This window comes from Centrocercus urophasianus, unplaced genomic scaffold (assembly GCF_019232065.1).
Source record: "Centrocercus urophasianus isolate 14NV4802_14NV808 unplaced genomic scaffold, USGS_Curo_1.0 seq_12, whole genome shotgun sequence".
Taxonomy (NCBI): Eukaryota; Metazoa; Chordata; class Aves; order Galliformes; family Phasianidae; genus Centrocercus; species Centrocercus urophasianus.
In genome coordinates, this window is record NW_024884364.1 from 61,835,756 (window position 1) to 61,863,303 (window position 27,548).

At 35.8% G+C, this 27,548-nt stretch overlaps 1 protein-coding gene across 1 annotated transcript in view; it reads left to right on the forward strand.

The window, feature by feature from the left end:
- MYO16 (myosin XVI) overlaps positions 1–27,548 on the forward strand; it is a 261,913-nt gene that overhangs the window by 160,894 nt on the left and 73,471 nt on the right. Inside the window, exons 21-26 of the mRNA XM_042810398.1 lie at positions 4,971–5,123; positions 5,701–5,901; positions 16,133–16,208; positions 18,483–18,658; positions 22,674–22,754; positions 23,026–23,231. Of these exons, the coding sequence (XP_042666332.1) occupies positions 4,971–5,123; positions 5,701–5,901; positions 16,133–16,208; positions 18,483–18,658; positions 22,674–22,754; positions 23,026–23,231 (893 nt within the window). The remainder of the gene's footprint in view (positions 1–4,970; positions 5,124–5,700; positions 5,902–16,132; positions 16,209–18,482; positions 18,659–22,673; positions 22,755–23,025; positions 23,232–27,548) is intronic.

Below are 27,548 nucleotides of genomic sequence, written 5' to 3' on the forward strand. Positions count from 1 at the left end.
TGGGCAGAGCCAGGATCAGTAACTGGGACCATCATGAGCAGTAAGGCAGCAAGCAGCAAGTCAGGGCTCAGGTCCCATCAGGAGCAGTTAAAGACATGTCTGGAAACTGGCACTGCCATGGGGCCTCTAGGACAGATACAGGACACAGACATGGGGAGGGGCGCAGAGGAAACTGAGCAGGACCATAAGAATTAGTGCCCTCAGGGGCCTTACAACCCTGTGCTATAATTTATTCCCCGACCCAGTTTCTGACAATCTTTCACTCCTTGTGGCTTTTGTCATGTTGTAGTCTTGTTCCCCGTCAGTCTCTTTGTACTTTTTTCATTCTACTCACATTTGTTTCATTTGGGCAGGATGCTTATCTGCCCAGTGCTACAGAAAGCCACTGGAAAATCAGTGTTAGTCTTTTTTAAAGTTGGCTACCTCAGTATGCTCACTGACTTGTACCTGACATTAAAATACTCCTTTTTTATTATTATTATTATGTTTTCTTTTTTCTTTTACAGTAGAAATGGTGAGGCTGAAAATAAAATCCTTTATCTATAAATTTAGACTCCCAGACAGGGAGATAGGGGAAATGCTGCCCAAGGTCTTTTCTTAACTGGCTTCTTGCTTTTTCACAGCAGCACCCCATTGATCCCATTACAGCAGTATTCATGACCAGCAGTAGGAGGGAAAAAGTGGTGTGGATGTCTAAGTCCAGATTCCTTCAAATAAAGAACTGTTATTATCTTATTAGTTCCTTGCTTGTTTAATATTCTTGTGTGTTCATAATCAGGTGGATGTATATTCCAGTTTGTACTGAAATTTTATCCTTTACGGAAGAGCTTTACAGACTCTTTCTTGTGGAAGGACTTTCAGGTAGCAAATATACATAACAAAATTTTAATATATGAGGGTTGCTCTGAATGTAATGTTCTCTATTTTATTATGTTGGCCCACAGTGTCAGGGACAGATGTTAGTGGTATGGCAGTAGAGGCAGAGCCTTCCCACCAATATTCCATTACATGTTGTTGCCGTGTGAAAGATGGCAGCAGAGGGGTGATCTGACAGTGGTGTCTGACATGGAAGTGAAGGTGGAGCAAAGGTGTGCTGCTGAATTCCTCCATGTGGGAAGAATGGCATCCACTGTCATTCACTGATGCTTGCTGAACGTTTCTGGAGACCAAACAATGGATGTGAGTATAGTGAGGTGGTGGGCAGTGTGCTTCAGCAGTGGTGACAGCAATGGTGGGTCATCTCCACTGGCGCAGTTTTTTGTGACTGTGGCATACAGGCTCTTGTTTGTTGCTGGTGAAAATGCATAGCTAATGGTAGTGAAAATGTTGAAAAAGAGTGATTTTTCGCTGGTAATCTGCTTTATCAAGCAATGTTATTGTGCTCTTTATATCTGTTGCAGTTTCTCTGGAAATTAGTAGAAGGCATTACTTTCAGACTGAGCTTTGTAGCACTGTCATAGAATCATAGAATGGCTTGGGTTGGAAGGGACGTCAAGGATCATCAAGTTCCAAACCCCTGCCACATGCAGGGCCACCAACCTCCGTATCTAATACTAGACCAGGCTGCCCAAGATAACATAAATTCTCTGTGAAATCAAGTTCTTCTTAGAGTCAGATAGAGTCAGAAGCACTCTGAGTTTGTGCTGATTCTGCATGGAACACAAGAATTCTGTATTAGGTTCTAAAAAACAAAGGAAGAAAAGTGATAATTTCTAGTGTTATACATTCATTAAAATTATTTTAATTGGTACTCTGCATAAAAGCTGTGGAAATCCAGAAACTGTTGCACAAAGTAGTAAAAGACAAAAGAGATGCGCGTATATATATGTATCTATATATATTTTTTTTCTCTTAAAGTAGCAGATACAAGAGGGAATAGTAACCAATATACTTCTGAGAAATGAGTGATTGCCTACCTTTAGGCAATCTAAAAATATTTTCTGTATCTGTTCTTAGTAAACAGAAGTTGAGAAGTTGATTCAGCCTTCCATTATCTCAGAATCATGTTTTTGTGAAAAGCTGGAGCACGTCTTTACAAATTAAACTTGCTGTCATAGTTCCATTGTCTTGGCCAAAAAAATACATTCTGGTAGATGGGTTGATATGACAGGGGTAAGCTTTACTCAGTGCTCTTAATATACATCCCTTGAGTGAGCTAATCCTTCTGCATAAGGAAGGATGTAAGCAAGCTTTGTAGGAGATGTTTACATCCATTGGTCCCCCATTGGTTTCTCCCTTTTTTTTTTTTTTTTTTTTTGCTATGCTTTTTCAGATGTTATTTTCTATACGGTGAGAAGCAAGGAAACAAAAACAAAAGCAAACAAACAAAAAAAACTCCAAAACATTAATGATAGTTGCTTTTCAGACTTTGGAGCACAGTATAGTTTTCTACCTTAATTTTAGTTTTGAGTATGCTGCCAAATGCAGTAAAGGAAGAGAGGTTAAGTTAATGTAGTGAAAGTCTACCAGTTTTACCAGATGGCACTCCATTTTTTTTTTTCCAAATACTGCAATTTGCATGCTACTTCAAGTTCAGTTTAAAGACTTGAACTTGACCTTTTTGTTTTCTTTTGTTTTCTTTCAATATCTTAGAGGTACCTTTTAATGAAGACTCTGACACATATACTGTGTGGGTTTTTTTCCCACCTACACATGACAGTGAGTTAGGATTAGAAAGGAAAGTGGAACAGAAGGTTTCTAGTGAAGAAACATACAATGGAGACAATTAAAGGCATGCAAAGCGTAGTTTAAGCATATTTAATGACAAGAAGCATCATTGGTAATGCTGAGTAACTCCATAAAGTTAAGTAAGCGTACAGTGCTTAGAGGTACTCCCACAACATTTATTTTGGGTAAAAAATCATTACTGCTACATTTCCATCTAGTTTGCATGGGTGACATTAAGTACATGTGCTTTTCTCAATTTTTCTTTGGACAGGAAACATGTCATTATTTTATAAACCTCATGTGACAGACCAAAAGAAGATGAGTTAGCAAAGGTAGCTGTGTTCATTTTCATCAAATTTCTACATTTCATCTGCTTTAACTGTTACAGCAACTTGTTTCAAGCATTTAATTTAAAACCTGCAGTTTATCACCTTTTTTCCTGTGGGATGTATAAAACATTGAAATGGGGAATTATATGATGAGAGTGTTTTGCTTTTCAGCAGCCGTTGGCTGCACTCCTGGTGCTCATTCTGCAGAGCTGCTGCTCACAACCACTGCTAGATAGAGCAGTGAGTTTATAAGTTTATGGGGATTTTGTCAGCTTCTCTTATGGTAAAATTAATTAATGGAATAATTAAATTGCTCTCTAAAGATCACATTTGTAAATATACATGGCAAGTGTCATGTCAAAGCTTTACATGTCCTCTGAAGTATAAGCTTGTAATGTTATACATGTTTTCTAAAATGATGCTAAGAGTCTTCTGAAGAGATTTTGGAACTAGAATTTGAATTTGGGAAGCAAGCGGCAAAGCATATGTTTGCCTGACACAAAATTTAAAAAGCTTTCTCCTTCCATTAAATAATTGAATAATATAAATCAATTTTATACTTTCAGAGTTAACAAAATAAGACAAAAATCCTGCTTTTAAAAAACAGTGTTATTATTTGAAGCTGTCTTTTGTCTTCACTTTCATGCATTGGTAAAGACAATTAGTAACAGACATTTGGTTACGAAATGTGTTTCTTGTTCTATTTCTTCTTATAGTCACTGACAGTGGCCTACTTCATTGTAGAACAAATGCAAGGTGGTTATTCTAGCATGAGGAGCTGATGGAAAACTCAGGCAGCTATAATTCTTTTCTCATTGTCTTTCCCTTACCTGTTTTTTTTTAAGCCTGTATATTTATGCTTGATCTAAATGTTTCATATTTTTAACATGTCTTGCTGGTGGAATTAATTTTTTACAATTTGTTCATGGAAGGTCTAGCTTATGGCCAAAACAAATATGTGACTGGTTTAATGTTAAAAGAGACTTTGTGCAGACGTTCCTTCCATCATTCCTCATACAAAGTGTCTTCCAACCCTCTGAGTTTCTGTTTTCTTAATTTCGTAGTGATAGTTAATACACCATTGGAGGAGATTTTAGAATTTCCCACTAGAATTTCCATTTTAATATAAATAAAATAGTTTAAGATTTATTCAACAAAGTTATTAAACTTTGAAGATTATGAACTTTGAATAAAGTACAGAAGGTTCCAGAATAAGCTGATTCAAGCCTCACCTATTGGTAAATGGAAACAAGGTTTGTTTTGAACTATTTATTTTAGAAAAGTGTCACTAAAGTCTTAAAAGGCAATCAAAGTAAATATTTGAGAGTTTTTTATATTATTTATCTTCACAGACTTTGAACTTTTCTATTGAAGACTGTCTTCTTGCCAACTTTCCCTTAGAATATCAATAAAATGGAGGGAGTCATCTAGTAAAATTTTGCTAGGTGTTTTATATGGTCTATTTGAACAAAACCCAGTGAGTTCTGGTGCTCTTCTATGTGGAAGCAGGGTTTGAACATATTTGCTAATACTAAAATAATTACATAATCATCCCGATTAAGCAAATGTGTAATTTTTTTTTTTTTTTTTTCAAAAAGCACATTGCATCTGCATAGTCTCCCTGAATATATACAGCAGAGGAACATTGAGCATAACAGTTTATACTTAGAGTTGCTCTACTTCAATCAATGGAATTAGAATAAATTTGCACTGTTTGATAGGGGTGGTATTTGATGATTCTTATGAGGAATTCGTAGTGAACTATGCAGACAGAAAACTGTTTATTCCCAGGATAATACTAATAGCTGTTAAAATGTAAATTTCCCTAGGGTCTTCCTAATCAGTGGTCTACAGAGAGATAATACGTTGTGAAATGATGTTTCATCAAATTTAATATTAGATGTACAGTAAACCCTACACCAATTAATTATCCAGTAGACTTCTAATCTTTATGTTTTCTTTGTTCTGCAATAGCTGTGCATCAATATGACCAATGAGAAGATACATCAGTATATCAATGAAGTGCTTTTCCTTCAAGAGCAAACAGAATGTGTACAAGAAGGAGTTACCATAGAAACTGTGTACTCTCCAGGAAACCATACTGCAGCCTTGGATTTTTTCTTTCAGGTAGTTTTCAGATTCACTTTATATCATTTGTATTTATATACATACTCCATAACACAGATTAATACAACGCTTTGCGTATTTTCTGGTTTATTGAGAAAGTCTGTGGTCATTATATCTGCTCTTAAAACTTGAGGGCTAACAGCTTTGTAACAATCTAGGGTTGAAGAAGACGTAACAGAAAGTCGTTGTCCACATGGATTCACTTGTAGTATCTGCGTATCATGCTGTATTCTGGATGCAGCTATAGTACTGACCAGTCTCTGCTGTGACTTCAGCAGTTTTCTTTGTGCCTGGAGCTACTTTTTGGTGTAAAATTTCTGACAAGAACATAGCCCAATCAGTTTCCTAAAAGATCAGCAATGATTATCATTTTTGACAAATGAAATATTATTCCCTGAGTTTATTGCAGAGTTATCTTTTGGAGACATAACAGAATATTTATATTGTTGGGTTTGTTTTCCTTTCCTTTCCGTAAGATAATGTGTTACATGTTTATCCTGCTAAATTACAAGCTGTTTTATTTCACAAGCAATGAATTCTGCTGCATAAAAACAGAAAAGTCTATTTTTCATTTCAGAAACCGTCAGGCTTTTTGTCAATGCTAGATGAAGAAAGCCAATCTAATTGGTCAGTGGAACAGAGTCTTTCTAAACGGATTCAGTCTTACCTAGATACATCAGACACAAATACAGTGTATTCCTCCACAAAAGATGGAAATGGCAACCTTGCACCAAAGGAACAGGGCTCTACCTTCACTGTTATGCATTATGCTGGCCGGGTAAGTTCTTTGAGTGATTGGTTACACACAGTTTGTGAAAAAGAGTAAATTCTGCACGGGCTGTCCAACATCTGGTTGTAAATAACAATTCACTTTTCAATGATAAATTTTCAGGCTACAGCTTAGTGTCAATGCAATACGTGTATAGAATCAGTAAACACCCCTATGGTGTTTTCTAGTAGTGTTACAGAATAGGTATGTGTTGAGCAGGCCTGTTTTTAGCAGGATTGTGTCTACATAACTCCAACTCCTAAATTGTGTCTTCACTGCTTCATTAGGAAGAGGGGAAATTGCAATATCTTGCATAAATGTTTAATCCCCTTTTAGTTGGTTTTTACTTTGCTTTCCGAAGTTATTTCAGAGCAGTGTAGGTTCTTTGCAGATCCTGTGCTGTATTTATAGGTACCATGGATACCAGTATGAATCTGGTTCAAGAAAAAAATGCATATTTTGTTGCTAATCTAACTAAAATATCTTTTTTTCTCTCTCTTTTTTTCCATTGAAATCTCAGAACATTGCTGTGTCTCTGAATCTGTCTGTGAAACAAGATGAATGTTTGTCACTGTTGATGGCAAAAGCACAATCAGTTTTGTTAGATAGGCCTCTTACCCTTTTCTTTCCAATACTTTCCCATTTTCCCTCCACAATGACCTGCGGCCATAATCAAGTGAAATAGTTATACATTTAATTTTTTTTTTATAATCTGACAGGTCGGTCCTGCTATACTTAATATGACTTGCTGCCACTTCTCTCTGTTCTAGGCATAGTATTTGAAATAAGCTAACAAAATAGTAGAGGCATAATAAATTGGAGTTCTCCGTTATCTCTTTTAAAAAATTTCCAGTTAAATCAGGTGAGAATATAAATTGAAAGTTGCAGGAATCAGTCCTTACATTTGAACAAACATCTGAAATAAGCACTGTTCTTTCATGCTCTCCAAGTCTTAAGCAGTGATTCCATGAGCTGTCTCTTCACTGATGGAATCCTGTACAAGCTTTGTGCCTGTCAAATTGAGAATCTGTGTTCAGCTGATATGTGTAGGATCTACAATATTGTGATCACATGCACTGTGTTGTTCATAAGTATGAATGTACTTGCTATTGGTTGATGACTTTGCATATTAGGTGACTTTAAAAACCCAAGAACTCAGGAAAGCCTGCAGAATCTGGCTTTTTCATGACAGAGTGGTGCTATGTGACCTCTTAAGTAATCGCTTCAGAAGCCACATGGACACTGCAGGTACTTCAGCTCAACCAAACAACTGACACCTAGGTGCTCCTCTCTTTACCTAAGCAAGAGACAGAAGAATTGAGTTCAGTGAGCAAGAAACAGGGCAATTATAATGAAGTCTTTTGATTGGAATGCATATTACAATGCTGAAACCAAGTGTTACAGCTTTTCTGCTCCTTTCTCTGAAAGGTAATTAGAGCAACCTTACCTTCATGTGATTTTCCATGTAGCAAATGCTGGGAGTTTTTCCAGCATGCTGCTAAAATATCAGTTTGGATTCAAAGTGAGCTCTTGCGAGGATAAGAACAAAAGAAAAATAGCTCTCATCTGTGTTGCTAAAGGTATTCCACTTGATAACACTTTCTGCTATGACAAATAGTTAGGTGGAACAGATTTATGCTACTGACTATTGGCAGTGGGTACTCTTTGGGAGATAAGTTCAAGACTTGCCTCCAAAATAAGACTTGCTGGCTCTGTCATATCTCTAGGAAACATTATGTCCCCTGAGCTGTCCAGAGAGATGAGAAATAGGGCTGTACATGCTTGGCTTCTTTGACCAGATTAGTCTTTTGCAGCAATATATTGAAATATATATGGAAAGGTCTATTTTGTGGCTCTCACTTGGCAGCAGTGGTGTTCTGACGCAGGCAAATTTGTTCCTGGCCGATGATAGAACTATGGTCATTATGGAAAGGATAAAGAGTATTTGGGCAGTACTTAAATTCTTAACCTAAATACTCTGAATATCTCCCTGGTGGCTCTACTTTCATCATGAGGCCTTCTACTTAGGCCCAAATTATTTGCCAAAGGTAAATGATTTGAATACCTCTGCTACTGAGACAGAGTTAGATAACAGTGCAATGAATGTTTTGTGACATTTATTAGCGCTTAAGGTGATAGAGTGAAGAGCTAACAAACGGCACTAGATGTCTAAATTTCTTTGTAATTCTGTTCTGTAGTTCTTAGGTAAATATATTTTCTTATAGTTGTGTTGTGATTATCCAAATTTGTCAAGGCAGTCCTAAAAAGCTTCCATGCACCAGAGAACTGATAAGAAAGCAGCAGCAAGGCATCCGTATTAATATCACAATCACAGCAATAAGCACATTTCTTGAAAACAAAAGTTTTCTTACTTTGGAAAGAAGGACTGGGTAGGAACATTTATTAATGTTGAAGTTTCAGGTGTCAGGTTCTGAAACTTAAACTGTGAGTGGTCCGGAGTACACTTTTCATTAATGTGTGTTTTATCCTTGCATGGTTGTTTACATTTTTTTCTTTTGTTACATAGACTCTTGGTTTGACCTTTTCTAATAATAGTAATAACATTTAATCTAAAATTATGAATAAATAGATGGCTTTTCAAGTAATATAAATTTACACATTCTTTTGAAGTCAATGGAGATCCTTCAGTTTACATTGGCCTAGGAGCTATGCCAGACTGTCAGGTTGTACTTTGCAACCATATGGCATTAAAATGTTCATGTCACTGCCAAAAGAGAAGAGTTCCTGTGCAAGCGCTTAACAGCCCCTACTTTAACAGTGACTGAGCAATTCCAAAACTGTCTTTAAAGACAGTTGTACTTTTCCTATGTCATGGAACTCTTATTGAGCTAACACTGGTTGCAGTTTCCCTGGATTTATGATAGGAATTTACGTAAAATCTTATGATAGCACTGTTCAACTAAATGATTCCTAACATGTATTTTTTTTTAATCAATGGCTACATCTTGCTCAGTTGAATTTTAAGAAATCAATTATTTAAAACTACTGATGCTGTTCTTGAGATTGCACTATTACTATGTGTTGTACGTATTTTATATGTTATCTGTGATTTAAGTTTAACAAAATTTGTTAAAAGATCAGACTTTAAATACATCAAGTTTTATTGGCATTCAAAAATAAGAATTTCATATATGAAGTGACAGTATAATTTGACATGTTTTGGTACTCATTTTTTGTAGTCTGATAGCAATTAAATGAGTTTAAACAAGTTTGGTATGAAACAGTTTTCCTCTGTATTGTTACCTTCAGAAATCCCCAAATTCACAACCAGGGAGGATTTTATTTTCACTTATAGCAATTTATCTCTGATTGTAACACCATTAACTTGGTAAAGCTTTTCAATATTTACATGAGTATAGCTGAAAGATGAACCAGACACAGAGGGTAGAAGAAGATTTACCAGTAAAATGTGGCAGGTAGTCAAAATTCTTCATTTCCAGTCTCAATCATTTGTATTCAAGCAGTGGCTCTGTGTTACTGTTTGTGGAAGTAACACTGAATGTAGGCTTTATGTCTAACAGAAGGTGAGGGCAGACAGCCTGATTTCCCCTAGGTAACAAAACTTTTAACTGCTTTGTAGTTCACAGTCAGTGTGAAACTGTGACATCTGCGGCAAAAAAAAAAGTTAATGTTCCAAGTTGGATCTGGTGTAGGCTCCTTTTCAACAGGTTATGTATGTAGCTATATCTCCAAAAAGAACTGGGTTCTGATGTATTAACACAGGTAGCTACCATTACAGTAGCTATTTAAGCAGCTCCCATGTGCAGTTATATTGGAAAAAGCAGCTATTAAAAGTGCTGCCTTACTGAAGTGACCTGCCATTTGATATTTAATTGAGATGGCAATCTTTCGTGAACAATACCAGTATCTCTAGCCTTATATTACGAGGAAGTTATAACTGACACAAATGTGTCTGTGCAATCTTGAAGACAACTGGCATGTTGATATGTCAATATTTTATCTTAGGATAGTCATAGGAAAGTTCTCTTTGTTTTCCACTGTCACGTATTTTTGATTGATTATTGTTATGCATTGTGAAGTATCACCTGTTCCCTTATGCTTTATGCTCAGTAGCCTTCCCAAGGACTGCACATCCCATACTATTGTTCCAAGCCTAATTAGCCTTATATTATTTCAGAACAGGCAGTACTAAGAGAAGTAGAGATAATGGTCAGGAAAGACCCAGAATCAAACTGAATCCAGGAAGGAGTATGGGAAAGAAGCTCTGAGTAATATGTAAGGGATAACAACACGAAATTTGGAATCCAAGCTTGATTTTCTAGACAAACAATGCTTAAAGAAAATCTCTATGTATGATACCTTTCAGAGAGACCTTAGTTGTTTTTTTTCATATACTCTTGACTGCTTTGGAATGGAAAAAGTGGGATAGAAAAGGAAAACAACATACACAAGTAAGCTTCTGCACACAGAAGAGATCAGTGCGTAAGTGAGATTTTTCAGTGAAAGCCAGGAGAGAATACTGTATTACACTAATGTGACAGAACCATCCTGTGGAAGGAAGCAAATAAATCTTTCTTCGTTTCTCTTGAATTTTATTCTTATGCCTGCACAACACTGTATCTGCCTTTATCTGCAGGAGCACTATGATACAGTAGTTAACTCCACAATGACATGCTTAGCAAAGGCTACTGAGAATAATCGTACTTGATAATATCAAGTATTTTACTTTATCTCCTAGTTTTAATTTTGTAGCTGAACAGAATCCTACAATGCCTTGATGTATTGCAAGTCTCTTCTAAGAGCCTTTTAATGTCTTGGTATCCAAGTGCTCTAAGACAAATGCTTATCTGTTCAGTTCAGGCAGAAGGTAGAAAAGAATGATTTAGGTTTTGTAAGACTAAAAATTCTCGTGGAAGCCTTTATCTGAAAGTTGTTTTACATATTGCCCTGAACACCAGCAGTCTGATCTCTTCTGGAAAAAAATCTTGTAGAGGTTATTGCTTTGTTTCTGCTGCCTGATGTAAACGTAGGTGTTCCCTGCTGCTTCTCACTGGGCCTGCCTGGAGGAAATAGGTATTTTGGGGGTGCAATTGATCAATACATTTAATCATTGTCTGAAACTACTAAAAATGTATAATACTGAATTTCTAGGTGCTTTTCTTGATAACATTAATATTTGCACTCACGTAATATAGAGCTTCATATAGAGCTTTCATACGCCTCTGAAATCTCAGCCTTACTGATAGTCACAATTTTTAAAGAATAACATTCCATCACTGAAATTTTCTTGGCAACTCAAAATTGTTGTTGTTATTATTATTAAGGGAAGAATCAATATGCTAATAAGTAAACCAGAAATGTATTATCTTAGCACAAGGCCAAGAGACACAGCTTTACCTGTAGTGACATTTAACATATCACTGTCTGAGGTAACGAGCAATTTCATTGTTCTTGTAATCTGAATAATGTGTCATGATTTAAGCTTTATGCAGTTAAATTTATACTTGCATCAACAAATCTGGTAAGCCCCATGTCACTATTTCCTTGCTGCTGTTTTGACTTTTAGTACCGTAATAAATTGTTCAGACCAAAAGACCAACTTCTTTGCTCTATAAAGCAGTACACATAATGTCCTTTAAGTGCAGATCAATGTCCGTGCCATTTCTCAGCAATGCACATTTCAAAAATACCTCTCAGCTGTCAGCTCACCTTCACCAATGCAGTTGTCTCTGAAATGCCTTATATATCCCAGACAGACTCTGAAACTGAACCTCTAAATCAAAAAACAAAAGGAGATGGATTAATCAATAAGGATGCTTTCATTTTCTCTATTTTTTTTTCCCCAGGCTGAATCCCCAGACATAACAATCAAATCAGTCTCGTCTAAGCTATACCAAAGCCTATAAAGGTTATTTGACAAAGATTCGCTTTTTCACACAGACAAGATAGTTGTACATTTTCCCCTCTCTTTCTCTGTTTCTTCTTGTTCCCTCTCTCCCTCCATCTCTCCCTCTCCCTCCCTTCTCCTCACTCCTTTCCTCCCTCCCTCCCTTCCTTTTCTCTTCTTCTCTCTCTCTTTCCTTAAGTAGACTTGATTTTGGACACTCATTTACAGGCTCAGCTTAATAAAAAAAAAAATAAAATAACCCATCTCTCCCCTTTGCTTTCTAAATACCTTCTAGTTTTAATATTATACTATTTATATCTGAATGTTAGAATAAGACTTTATAGAATGTTTAAAAAATATTTACTAATTGCTTTCCAAGACTTGTTTTGGGAGGGTGAGAAGCCCAGTGATCCTAAGAAAAATGATAGATTCAAGTTCTTAAATACTATCACTAGTAATACTAGAAGTATTATTCAGTATTTTACCCTGAATGTGCAGAACTAAATGATTTTTTGACCTCTCCACTACCAGTATGCTTAGTTTAAGCTCTCTTCCTTTCTAATCTTAAGTAGGGAAACAAATCCAATCCCTTTCTTTTTTTAATGTTTTACTGAAACAAAACAACATAGAGCTGTGCGCTCTTTATAGTAAAAGCAACAGGTTCAGATATTATCTGAAGACCTTGTTACCTTTGGTTACCTTCGGTCTACTCTGAAATGTTCATCATATAGAGCAAGACAGAACAGTTACAATACATAGAAGTGGGAATAAGGAGTGTATTTTATAATACCAGAACTATGAGCTAAGCTAGTGCACAATTCCTACCTGAATCATATAGCATTTGTTTGGGATTTTTCTTCCTCAAAATAGCTATACACTGGGCTTGAGTGCTAATTAGTGCAGAGTTTTGGCCACGTTTACTTCAGAAAACCAATGGGAAATAAGTGGAGGAAATACACGTGCTTTAGGCAGAGTTCCTCTGTATATTGGTTTGTCTGAGGGGGCCAGGATAACACTAACAAAATAGGCACTGGGGAGAGGCCTTCTTTTTCTCTTTTGTGGAATTAACAAATACTGAACTTTGGAGTGCCGTTTCATTGAGTCACTTTTCATGTCCTTAGGCAGTGAATTAATTTACCAATTTACTATGGGAAAGTTACAGAGAGTTAGCAATGTCTTTGTGGGAGGGAATCCTGTTAACATTTATGCTTTTTATGTGTTATGAGAGATGTCTTATGAATGTAGTTCTAGAAGTTGGTGATGTATTATACTACTCCCAGTACTGAACTTTCTCCATTTCAGTGTACACATTTAATCATAATGTATTATCTCCCACTGCTATACTTACCTACTCTTCCCATCAATAGTTCTCTTCTTCTAATTCAGTCAAAGCCTAAGATGCTTAATTAGGAACCGGCGTTATGAATTTAATTTGTTAATTATCTTTTATGGACCAATATTGCAGAACATTTAGTTTAAGTACACTGAAAACATTTAATAATGTACTTAAATTATTCTAATAGTTTACTATGTTGTATGTTCTTATGAGATACGGTTAAAAATTACATATTATTGGAACTGTCATGGAAATTAATGTAATCTATTGTTATACTTTTTCCATGGCAGATGCCATACTAATTACATCATCTGACAATTGCTAAGTATAACAGATTATACACATAATAAGTCATATAATCTTTTTCATGAGTGAGATAGCATTACATAATTGTCAAATGACCCAATGGAAAAGAAAATTAATGAACTGATTAGTGTTACTTATCTTTATTATAAATTTACAGCTTTATTAAATATACAGGGATAAAAATTCCCCAAATACCTAAGGGACATAGATTCAGTAAAATTTAAAACAGATTTTAGTTAAAAACATGGTCCCAAGGTAAAGAAAAACAAACTATTTTAAGAAATTCTCATCAAGTATCTACCTACTCCTGGTGATACTACTGTCAGTAGGTCATTTTTTCTGTTTAACTTCAAAATTCTCTTTGGATTCTACTATTGTGCAAGCCAGAGTTTGTTTCTAAACTCTGTGAATTAACCAGCTTCTTTCTGCTATCCACATAAAAAGATACCAAACACCCACCTATTTTTCAGAAGTAAGCTTTCTGTAAAATTTCCCTTTCATTCAGGAAGTTATGAAATAGTACTTATTCTTCGTGTAGTAGTGTAATGATGAGAGCTTTCATCCGAGTAATAGGAAGCACTGGTTTAGGTACTGTCACAGCCTGAACCTGAGGGGACATGAGTAAGTACACCAAGCTCCAGGATAGGGGTGATGTTAGAGTTTGAATGATGAGAAGGAAAACCTTCCCTAAGTTAAAGCTATGCGTGCATACAGCACAGAATTCTAAATTAACAGAATATGATCCAGAAAAATTTTAGAAATGTAACTAATATGCCAGGTCTCAACATAAAGAGGAGAAACAGCTTCTGTCAGTGAAGAACAGCCTGTCCTCTCAAGCTAACAAAATTGCCTTGTGAGGCAAGAAACTATGTTCCACCTCAGTCAGCAGAAGGTACTGAAATTCACTATGTAGGTTTAGCAGAACTGGCAAAGTGTGCATTTCCCTGTCACATGGGCTGATTTTTGTTGTCAGTGAGGTAGCAGGCCTTGAAGAAGCTCTAAGCTTTGTAGTTAGGTTGTCTTGAATCTGCCCTATGAATTGGGTGTTTCTGTCATGTTTTCTGAAGAGTAGCATCTATAATATTAGTAAACACAATTGTTGACCATACTAAATAAATAAACAAACAAATAAATAAATGAATAAAAACACCAGGAATAAATGACAAGAAGTCGGTTTGCTTGAAAGAATGGTTGTAAGAAGGAGTTAAGGGCAGCCCACTTCTGGGTGGCAGTAGACATCTTTCTACAATGCCAAATTAAATGACTACAATTCCAGGTGGAATTGCATACTTATTTCCTGTTCTAGAGCATCTCCTGTTCAAGGAACGGTTTGATTTAGACACTTAACTCTCTCTGAGTGCTGAACTTGAAGTCTAGCAAGTCCAATCCTTGCTTTTCTTCTACAGACCAGTCAGATAAAAGCTGGGCATCATCATGGTTTGTTGGTGGAATTTAGATGTGTTGAAGGATTGTAGCCATTAGACTCTGTGTGTCTGCTTCATTTAGCTAAGTGTCCTCAGCTGCAGCTGGAGACTTGCATATCGGGGCTGGCCATCTAATGTACACTCACAGTGGTTGGGAATAAGCTCTTGCTAGAATGGAATGCATCCCCGTGAAAAATAGGGCAGATGAGTCATGATATATAACACCTTTTTCCTGCATATATACAGAAGTCATGTGTGTCTGAGTTGTACTCACCCATACTTACATAAGGTGAGATAAATCCCATCGTTTGTAGTAGGTCTAGTTTGCAAAAAAGAACTTTGGTAGCACAGTTGATTTTTAAAATTATGGCCAAAGTTGATTTAGTATTGGTTGCCCTACCAGCCAAGATGTAAAACATAATCACAGATTATTGATATGAAAATTCTGTTTCACTCTATTATTTTAATCCTTCTGTGTTGTAAAATGTTGTTACTTTAAACAAAATAAGTTTATATTTGGAAAGATGAGAGCAAAGAAATCAGATAATAGTGATGTAAAAGTTTTAACTGGCATTTCAGACTCAGTGTCTGCATTTCAGTCTCAGTGCTATTCTGTATAGCAGGAGCTGTGGTAGGCTCAATATTAAAACAGGCACTTGGACATACATAATTGTTTTGGATGTACCTTCAGGAAGTCTGTCTAGAGCATTGGGTTTTGTTCACTTCAGAGCACCAAACACATACGTTATTTTATCTGCATTCAGATGACAGATGGAGAAACACTTCGACAGTCTGCTCTAGAAATTATGACATCAGTCAGCTGATGTCTTCCAAAGTCCTTATATACATAGCTGTTAGGAGGGTAAATGGAATTTTTACATAACCTATAGACTGAAGTTGCATCCAGAAGCAGTATAAATGACTAGAGCATGTTGTGATTGTAAACTGGGAGTCAGATTGCTCCAGGAGTGTCTGCTAGGATTGGTGTGAACATGATGGGCTAGGACTGATGCCCTCATCCTATGGGGAAAGTAATGTTTATGTTACTGTTTTCTATACACTTCTGATTCAGCCTTGCATTGTGAAAGTGTGTTGGAATCAATCTGATGAAATTTCTCAGAGACACTGTGTTCAGCAACCAGTTCTTCTGGTTAGTATTGTTATTAAGAAAGGACTGAAAGACATTACCTGGTGCCAGACTTTAACTGTTGAGTGGAAAAAAACCCGCAGCTTCATTTCTACTGCTGTAATATTTCTAATAGGTGTGGTAATCATTACTAATGATGTCACAATATTTTATTATAGGTTACTTACGAAATTGCTGGTGCAGTAGAAAAAAATAAAGATTCCCTTTCACAGAATCTCATATTTGTAATGAAAAGTAAGTAAATTGTTTTGTGGTTGCTGTTGTTGTTAGAAATGAAGATGTTAAACCTGGACTTTGATTTTCATTTTTTTATGATAGTCCATACATATTTTTATTTCCAATAAAAAAAAAAAAAAGTCATCCTTATCTTCACTGCTTGAGTATCGTTTTTAGAAGCAGCATCATCTGGGCATTCTTGTTTTCCAGTGAATAGATACAAATGTTCACTGAAATACATAATTAAATACCTTTCCATGTGCATACTGTATAATTATGCCTAATAATGCATCTCCATTTATTAATTAATGATTCATAATTGGATAATTAAAAACCTAATTCATTTACTTTTTCAGCGAAGAAAAACAACATTTTCCTCAGGGAAATGTCAATACACTCTGAGATGCTATTTGTCTTTGTTCCAACTAGTGCAGTCTTCCCTTAATATCTTACGTATTTGTATTTCTTTCAATAGAAATGGAGATCTTTTGGAAGAAAGATTTGTCTTTCAAATCAGCCATGCTGTTACAGTATATTGTTTTTTAGCAATTTTACTGTGAAACTAAGCTTTCTGGTAAAATAATTGATGTTTTTCAAAGGCAAATAGTATACATGAAGGATTAGAAAAGAAAGGAAATAATTAATCTTGAATATAATCCTATTGATTATAGTTCCTGTTCTCACTATTGGAATTCATATGATTATCTACCAAATAGCACAAGAAGTTTTATCATCAATTTCCAGTGTATTCTACAAGGGAGCATTCTTCCATTCTCTCAGTTTCTTTTTGCATCATCTTTGCTATTTTGTTTAATAATCTATGCAGCTGTTAAAAGGGAGGAATTGAGAATTGGATTGCATATAAAATATTTGATTTGCAGCGAGTGAGTATATATAATTAACAACTCAAATAATAATAAATATAATTAATGGATAAATTCTGAAAGCAGAATATTTAAAAGGATCTAAGTGACTTATGGGCTACATTCCTTCTTTTTTAAGTGACTTAGGCTTTTGGAACTTGAAACTATTGATTGTCAATGACGTTTTTCCTTTTGTGTCAGTCGCATAAGTTATATAGATGTATAACTTAAATGCTTTCTTCTTTTGTTTTTCATTGAATTTAGTTTCCTTACTCAGCTAAAAACCTTTAAATACACTAACAACATTGAAGTCATTTCCGTATATATGTTCGAAGGTGGGACATACATGTCCTGTAGATGAACCAGGAGATACTGTTAACACAGGTTTTATCTGTTTTGATTTGAAGGGCAAAATTTTAATGTCTTTCCTAATGCTACGTATTACATTTGTCCATATTGAAGAAATGGACTATGTCCACCGATAGTGCTGAAATTTATTCAAGTATCTGCTTTAGTATCTTTCTCATAACTTTATTACTGGTGTTAAGTCAGCAATAATAATCCCCACAGAAAAGAAGAACCAAATCTATTATATGTAAACATCTAGTAAATATATCTTTACTCAGCTATTAAATAGTAAACTGAAGATTTCTACATGTTATGCTAAACTTAATGGCATTTTTAATGACCTTTATTCCATTTATTCATTATCTGGAATTATTATGAAACATTCGATCTGTCCTAAGATTCACAGTTTTAGTTTAAAAACATCTCTTGAAAGTAATTTGTTCCGTGCTAGTTATCACACTGCATCAAAAATATGTATGGCATTATTATTTTTTTAATATTTTGATGTGATCAATGTGATTTTGATGCAGAGAAACATGAACTTAGCTTGCTATAGTTCTGTCCTTCATCTAGCCTTTTTTTTTTTTAATCTATTTCTATGTTATATTTTACATAATTGTTTTTCTTTAGTGCAATGGCTGTCCAGAATTGACTGCTGCCAAGTGCCTTGATCATTTTTAAATGCTACTTGTTAGATAAATAGTGCATCATGTATCTCTTACATTGCTTTAATAGATAGATATATTAGTAGTCAGTAATGGAACAAAAGTCAAATGTGATTATAACATAAGTAATTAAGTTTGGACAGATCATAGCCTAGGAGGTTTTGTTTTCTGTCCTATTTTGTTCAGAATAGAACCTAAATAGGTTTAAAAAGAATGTTACTGATGACTAACATTCTCAGATACTGAATGTTTTTTGGTAACTGTCAGTGCATAAAATAATAGTTTTTGGGATGTCCATTCATTTTACATTTATTTTTTTAATTGTCTGTTACTGGATGCATATTTTTCCTTCCTTTATGTGTATGGTTTTTAAACTGTATTTTATTTTCATGCATTAATTTGTTCTTTTTTTCTAGCCAGCGAAAATGTAGTCATCAATCAATTGTTCCAGTCCAAACTGACACAGACTGGATCACTTGTTCCTCCATATCATTCCCTTAAGTTCAAAGGATGTAAAGCAGCACTGCTGAATAAAAAAACATCAGTAGCCTGTGCAGGTGGAGAAACAAAGAAATATGTGGAGCTCAGCAAGGTAGGAATTTATGACTGTTCTGTGGTTTTGTATGAAGATGAACTCTGTAAATTGTTAGTTTATATAGTTACTTGCGTATAAATATTTCAGAGGATTCAAAAACAGATCAAACTTGCATGTTTCTACAAATCAAACGTGTAAATTTCTGAACTTGCCTCTTTTTCTGCTAGTTAAGTCAGCTGCAAAATTTAAAAAGAATAACAAAGAAACTAAACTTTGGTAGGGTACTAAAAATGTAGTTGTTAATGTCACATGCGACATCTCTCTTTTGAGGAGAAATCACATGGTTTGCAGAGTCCATTCTTGATAAAGTTTTGGAATTCCTCCTTCTAGAAACAAAGTAAGTAGTTTCCTCGATGCACCAGCTGCCTTGCCAGGCTTCTTCAATTGTGCAACTTTATTTTTGGCTTACAGCTGCACAAAGTTGATTCTACCATGGGATTAAGGAGCTTGCTCTCATGTGTTTTTTAGAGGGCTTTATGCAAGCACTTCCACAAAATAGCGATGGTAGTTTCCTCATAGCCTTACTGCTGACAGTACTGTAATTCTTGTCTACTGTTCTTGTCAGTAATCTCAGTGGAAAACAGAAGTTGAAGTGAATGGTGTTGGTTTGAGAATATATTTAGCAAACAGCTGAGGCATCACAAGGTGCATTTAGGTGCCTTTCTGCCATAGTAACAGCTTCCTAAAGGAAGTTTCCTAAGCTTTTGAAAAAGATCCTTGTCCCATACATGGAAGGAAGCATGAAAGGCATGTCCAAGTTAGAAACCTAATGAAGCTGAGAGAAACACCATGCAGCTGGGACCTCTGAAACTGAGGCTTTTCACCAGTCCAAAATAGCTTTTAACCAGGAGTTACTCTCTTGAGAGTGAGATAAAGTATTCAAATTCCTTTGGGAAGCACAATAAATTAAGTCAGATCTTCCAGATTCAGTGAGAATGGTTTAAACTATTGGGTGTTAGACGGAAGGTGGTTGAGACCTTCATCCTTCATCTGCCCACAGAGGCAAGGATTGCTTGGTGTCCTGAAGGTGGGCTTTGAGATGAACCACACAAGTAAGACAGTACACAACTTAGTTTGTAGATACTAAATTGGCCAAATTTAGGCTAGGTAGTATGCAGTCCTGGATGACTGAAGCAGGGCATAATATATCTAAGCAGTTCCAGTGCCAACACTACTGCTTTTTTGGAATAGACACCTGATGAAGGAGCTGGAAGTAGGTAAGTGCTTAATTTCTTTTGTGGATCAAGTCCACATCTATAACTGTCCTGTCTCACGTAATTTCTTCCCTTCACCTGCATAGCCTTGAAAATCCACTGTGATAAGCTAAAAATGATGTTATTGTTTTGTTGCTGTTATTCTTATTGTAATTGAAAATGCAATGTAACAGGCATTTTTTCATTAGCTTAGAATTGAAATGACTACATTTTGGAAAATCGTAACTACGGTATTTTTATTGGATTTTATCCTGAGGGAAAAGGCAACAAAGGAAAAAAAGAAAAGAAAAAAGAAAAAAAGAGAGGAAGTAAATGGAAGAGGGGCATTAAGACAAGAATTATAAACCAGAGGATGTTATTCCTTTTATAGCTGAAATCTGAGACAGATACATATAGTACATTCCATAATGTGTGTTATAAAATGGTAAAATGTAAAATGGTAGGTTTTCATGCTGCTGTGTGTGAGTATTCTAGACTCCTTAATATCCAGGGAGGAGAAGGTCACATCTAGGTCCAGAGGTCACACAGGAGTTTGTTATGATTTCCTTGTCCTTTCAGCTTCTCATCTGCCATCCTAGCAATTTGTTAGGTTATATAATCGCAGATTTCTCTGCAGATGGCCATGTATTTACCTACTGTTAGACCTCTCAGATTTGACGGGTGACTTTTTCATTGTTTTGGAACATGTTGTCAGAGGTAAGAGAGGGCTACCTCTCTGAACTCAACACTCTTCTTGTAGCAGGATCCAACAGAACAGTGAATCCATCCCAAAATAGACATGAAAGCTGGTAGACCAAAAGCTGGTCATAATTCTGGAGCACAGAAGGACTTGTAGGAATAGGGTTCTCAAGTCTCTGTGATGCATGAAGGCTGTATTTCCTTTTCACATAAAAGAAAAAATATTTTCATTAATACTCTCACAACTCTCTTTTGCTGACATCATCTCTTGCTCCCTAGTTTCTCTGTAATCTTTTCTTAATGTATGGTGCTGCTTTCCTCTCACTTCCTTTGGAAGAGCCAGTGGGCTTCACAGTTCACATAGTGTTAGCTGAGTCACGTGAATCTACGTCACTATCAAAAGGCCCTTATCATCACTGACTTTTCACTGCTCTTCCTTATGATCACTTTGCTTCATTGACTGTTGAAGAGCTTGTCTGTTGCAAAACTTTTGTTATGCCTTCTGGTTAAAGCTTTTAAATATTGTGCTTGTAAAGAGAGATTTTTAGAAGGCTTTGGCTTCTTAACAGAGATTGAGGAGCTTTTTACATATACATTATTTCTGTAGATTAGAGGTATAATATTTTCCACCTTAAAGCTGTATATTCAAGAGTACAGAGAAGTACAGCTGTGGTGATGTAGTCTTGCTCTTAAGCCATACCTAGAGATGTCCAAGGAGATTGAATTAAATTCATTTTTGTTTCTTGCTTTGCTTCCTTTCTTTTCTATCTCTCATACTGAACAAAATGTCTCTTTCTCATGGGAAGTGTATGCAAAACAGGACAGCTGGCAAAAAATTTAGCATCCAGAGCTATTTTCCTGGCTCTTCCACTAACTCAGTTAATGGTCTAGGGCTAGTGACTTAATTTGTTGGGAGAAATGGGTGAGTACGGGGGTAATTTTTAGTTATATTCTCAAACATTTTGTAAACATTAACTAAGAAATATCATAGTAAGGCTAGTGTTTTTGTTGTTGTTGTTGTTGTTGTTTTTGTTTCGTTTTGTTTTGTTTTTTATGAAAAAAAACCTGTAGCAAGTAGCTCACTTTTCTGTTCTGCCTTTAAAATCTTACTGCATCCTATTAAGTAAGATTTGAAATAATAAAGATCTCCAGAATCTAGCAAAGTGAATAGAGAATTGCTAACGCTGCAATATTTTTAATGGAAATTGGCTGTGGAAGGCCAAAGTGTGGAAATAGACCCTTCTTTAAAGCAATAGGAAAATTGCAGGAGTGGGCCAGAATGTGCTGACCTGATTGAAAGTGAGTTTTATGGTATAAGTGGACTCAAGAAAGGCAATAAAAAGAAAAGTTAAAAGCCTTGATACAGACATTTGAATCTAAGATCTTGGCCAAATCGTAGAATGAAGTAGTTTCCCAGTCTTTCTGTAAAAACTTTAACAAAAAAGATAATGGGATATATTTTAGGTTTTTTATTTCCTTTTTTTCCCTCAAAGATAGGAAGTAGAACAGTATAAAATAAATTCATTCTCTATTTCCAGTTCCGATGCATGGGAAGGATAACATTAGTTCTAGCATGATATACAGTTACTGATAACTTATGGCAAACATAGGTGAAAATTACTTTAACAAAAGTTAAACTGCATTCACTCATACAGGAAAAGAAGAGAGCTTTTTTAAAATATTCATATTATTGATTTGCCTTCAACATTTTCTAATTACTCATGCTTGCATTTAGCCACTTAAGCATCTGCCAAAGACATAAGGAAACTTTTCAGAGTTACAGAATTGTAGACATACAGACTGTATGGGATGGTACCTGCGCAAGTCCTGCTTCAACAGTAGAATTCCAAGCCGTATGGCTTTGCTCAATTATTCAGAAAAGGAATATTATCTTTACAGTGGTATGCAGCTGCTTCTGAAATCAGAATTTTATTGTTAGTCATACCTCCTCAGGCAGATTTTTATCCTCTTTCCAATTGTTTCTGAAAACCAAATCATTGTAAATGGCATACTCTTTATGCAAATGTTTGCCTTTGTTATCAAGTTGTGTAATAATGAAAGCAAATTGTTAGTGCCCATCTTGAGTTAAAGATGCCGTTGTGTGCTTTTCTTTCCCACAGCTGTTGAAAAAGAAGGGGACATCCTCATTTCTTCAGAAACTGGAACGAGGGGGCCCAACCACTGTGGCAGTACAACTCAGGGTTAGTAAACATTTTCTGGACAGAAATAATAAAACAAACAAAAAACAAACAAGCAAACCAAAACAACATCAATAATGACAACCAAAAAAGGCAGAATTAGTCTCTACAGATTACAGTGGCAGAAAAAATCATATTCATGAGTAAGCCACTTACATGGCTGTGATATAACTTATTTTAAAGAGTTACAAGAGCATATGTTTTGTGCAGTTGCCTTTCCTGCACAGTAATGATTGATACCTCTTCTGTGTTGTTTGTTTATTTTTTCCCACAGAAATCACTCACAGATATTATTGGGAAGCTACAGAACTGCACGCCACATTCTATTCATTGTATAAAGCCTAACAACTCCAAGTTGCCGGATACTTTTGACAATTTTTATGTGTCTGCTCAACTGCAGTATATTGGTGTCCTAGACATGGTCAAAATCATACGATACGGATATCCCTTTCGTTTCTCTTTCACAGACTTCTTGTCAAGGTAAATTAAATTTTATAAAAGCTTTTTCTTACCTACAGTACAAAGCCTTCTGTCATGTTCTGGTAGTGCTTGCGGTGTTGTTTTGTTGATGGGTCTTTCAGATTTCACAGAAAAATCGTATCTGCTAGCTAGGATTGTTACTTTTAAGGGAGGAATGATGAACTTCATGGAAATGCATTTATAAATATCATAAAAATGTATTCAATGTGAAAAAGACAATTTCATGCAATAGTTTCATTTGTGTAATTTATACTACTTACATGATTTATAAAATTGCGTATTGTCCCAAAGTCCCAATTAACAGGAGAAATAGTTTCCTTTTTTCAGTTTATCAGTATAGCTGTCACTGGTTTAGTGTTTGTATTTCATGTGTTAGGATTTGCTTCTGCATGTTTATAAGTGAAAGATGCTCATACCAGAACTTCATTTTTATTATTGTCAGAAATTAGTGGAAAACTCAGTTTTTATTATTGTTATAATTGACATTTTAAATTAAGGTAGAATGAATGAGAGACTTAGGTCACAGTTTCTAGGTGAAGACAAACTCTTTCCTCATGCCTATTTCAGTTTTGTTTTTGTTTTTGTTTTTGGCTCACTTACGCTCTCTAATACTTCAACAATCAGAAAGCACCGACTTATGCAAAGAATATATGTTATGAAACTTAGTGCACATAGAATCGTATAATGACTTGAGTTGGAAAGGACCTTAAAAACATCCTACTTCTTCTCCTCTGTCATGGGACCTCTTTTTTGCCCTGATAAAGAGTTCCTCTTCAGTTTTCCCTTAAGCTTCCTTTAAGTATTGGAAGGCCACAATGACGTCTTCCTAGAGCCTTCTTTACTCCAGGCTGAACAACCCCAGCTCTCTCAGTCTGTTTGCACAGAAGAGATTGTCCAGCCCTCTAATCATCCTCATGGCCCTCTTGGACCTACTCTTGACAACTCTATGTCCTTCTTATACTGCAAATGGGGGGTCTCAAGAGCAAAGCAAAGGGGAAGAGTCACCTCCCTCACACTGCTGTGACACTTAGAATTCATGCTACTTTTTCTTCTGCAAGTGCTCATTTGCCAGCTCAAGTTGCTTTTCCATCAACCAAGTCCTGCTTCTCAGGGCTACTCTCACGTGTCTCAGAGATGTGTTCATCCTCTCTGAAAACATTTACTCTCCCCTTGGCTTGCCTCAAGGGGCAAAAGAATTGCTGTCCTTGCAGAGGAATACAGAATAACACAGAGGGAAATAATGAAAATAAGCAACTTGCCTCTCTTAATTCAATTATTGATGCACCTCAGTATAATGAAATTTGCCTGTACCTTAATATTATCTTGAATCCTTCCTAAGAAGTTGAAATCTAAATATTTTTTCCTTTGTTCTATCATGTGTGTTCAGTGCTTGTCTGTAAATACTAAATACAAGTAAGGGCTCTTGATTTTCATGGACGTTTTCTCTTTTATAGGAGAGAACTTCCTTCACATTTGAGGGATTAAAACAAGCAGTTTGATTTTGTGGCCCCAAGGGAAGGGAGAATAGACCTATGTATGTAAAACTCAAGGCCTGTTAACTTAATATAGATATGACCATTTGAACTACTAGTCCAAGAATGATTTCAGCCAAAGAAACAAAGGTTGCAGTCCCCAGACTGGTGATGGTGATAGGTTTCCCCATAACTATAAGAATTTCACCTTCAGCATGGAGGATTAAATCCTTAAGGTGGGCTGAGTTGCAGCTGTGTTGTTCAACTGCAAAGTGTACTGTACTGGTGATGCAAAGAAATCTTGTTTTTCTAGTGTTACATGTACTATACAGTTCTCCTGGGTTTACCTGGCCTGAGAAGTAAAGGATATTAATGGGGGTCTAAAAGCACTGTATAAGATCAAACAGGATTTGTGGCCCAGATCCCAACCTGAATTCCATAGTGACAATGAATTTCTACCCTTCCTCACCCTCCTGGCAGTTTTCATCCGTTTATGTTTAGAGTCTTCCTTATTGGTAATGTGGTCAGAGTTAAAAAAGCTAATTAATGACAAATTAAAAACTTTTTTTTTTTTTTTTTGGTTAATAAAGAAGATAGAATGTTTGAATTAGGAGCCTTTGTGGTGAAGGGGAGAAGGGGGAAGAATATCAGAAAGGCTGTGTGGTCTGTCAATTATACAGAGAGAACCATTGCTTTCTTAATTGGATGAATTTGAATAAATTTCTATTAATATTTTGTTAGGGATTAATATGACTAGTCCCATATTTGAATTCTTCTGATAGCTAAGGAGAGACAGGAGCTAAGGAAAGGTCATATTCTGCAAGAGCACTTCTTCCTTGGCTACAAAGCTTAATCATTATTTCTATTGCTGTCCTTTTTAGACTTATGACTTCTCCTTCGGTATTATCAAAGTGAAGCTTGACAGCTGCTAGATGAACCCCTCAATCACCAAGGTTTGCTGATCAGAAGAGAAATCCTGTAGAAATTCTGGTTCTTAAGTGGAAGCTGTGACAGTTACTGTCAATGAATATGTAATAAAAATGGGAATTAATAAGGTCAGATGTTATTAAGTACTGTAAAAACAGGCAGCACCAAGTTAATTGTAAAATGATATATGTTATTTTAGAGGATTTGCCAACTCCAGCTGCAGTGTTTCTGCTGAATTTGCCTGCAGTGTTGGCTCAGTTTCTAAAGCTCTTCGAGTAGAGAGTCAGAAATCAGTCTTTGCCTTAGCTTTAAACTAAAAAGTCTCAAATAGAATGCATTTTGAACTGCTGACAAAGTTTGCTCTTATCATCAGAGTTAATATCTCTAGGGTCTAGATTTTGAAATTATTTTTAAGAAAGAAAGCAGCAAGAGCAACACCGGAAAGAGTTCAGTTTCCAATTAGCAGCCAAAATTGTGTGCAAAGGTAAAATATTCTCAAATATCCTTTTCCTGGAAGAAGGAAAACAGTGAAATAATGATAGAAGTAGGAACTGTTCATGCAACTTCCTCAGGGCTCTAATGTTTTCTCAAACTTGTGTACAACTACCAAAACGGGTTGTAATTCAGAGATTGGAGGTGGGAGGCGTTTTCCTGTGCTCTTTCTTCAAATTAACCATGTAGGTCAAGCCTAGTGAATGCCACCCATATGTAGTCAACAGGGAGAACTAAATACTGACAAAGAACAATTCAGCACCATCTCTCTCCAAGTCAAGAAAATGGCTATCCGCAGGTGGCTGTTTCTTTCAAGCATTTAGCATTTTCTTATCTTACTTAAAATGAAGTTAATACCACCCAGGATAACCAGTTGGAACTCTGGTAGGAACACAGCAATTATTATTTTTTTTTTTTTACTTTTCTGTGCAGTGGCAGAAGAAATGCATATTCATTATGTTCTCTACTACAGAATAGAATAAGAGGACTCATAACCGTGTGACAGAGGCAGAGCCTGGCTGTACAAGTTTTATATCTAGGACCTAATCTCTTTGCATCAATTAATAAAATGGATTCTGGCTGACTTTTGTGTCATTCACCTCACTTGGTGCTGGAAGAAGACATGTAAAAGCCATTTGGAATATAAATTTTTAACAATACTGATAGTGATCAAGGATCCATCCCAGGTAATGAACTGAGCTTATATTTCTTGTTCAGTGAAGCAGAATGCAGCTGTTCAGGCATGGTAAAAAAAAGAGGGAAAAAAAAAAGGTAAAAAAAGAGGCACAAAGGTTCTCTGTTTCATTCATTGTGAACACTTCTATTTTGGTACCATCCTCTATGACTGTCTCTACCATTAATGTTTTGTAAATTAGATTAAAAAATAAAATTGTTTTTTCCTCTTTTTTTCCTCTTTAATGTGGTTCATTAAATTTATAAGCCATACTCAGTGCTTTGCTTTGCCAGTGCTTTAATTTCCTGAGGCAAGGAACAGTTTATGAACTATCTTCCACCTTAAAAACAAGGTACATGTGTCACACATAGGTCTTGTGTCTAGATCCCTACTTAACAATGGAGGCTGCAAGGTCTTGTTCAGGTCCTGAATGAAGACATCTTTGTTAGCCTTTCCTGCCTGTTTGCAGCACTCTTTGAGGACTGTTAGACCCTCCAAAAATCTCTGCACATTATGTGAACTGCTAGGAAAATTGAAACTTTGATTTAGTAGCTGATGAGTACTGATGAGTTTCTATGACCAAAAAACCCAAAATGTTCAGAAAGCCTGAATAATTGTCTGCTAATTTGATGTTCCTTTTCTTTATTTCAGCACTTTTTTTGTGTTTCTTGGAATTTTATAACTCTCTCTCAGGCTTCCAGCCTGTCTTTTCTGGATTTAACTCTTTCAATTTTGTCTTGTTTTTTTTTTATT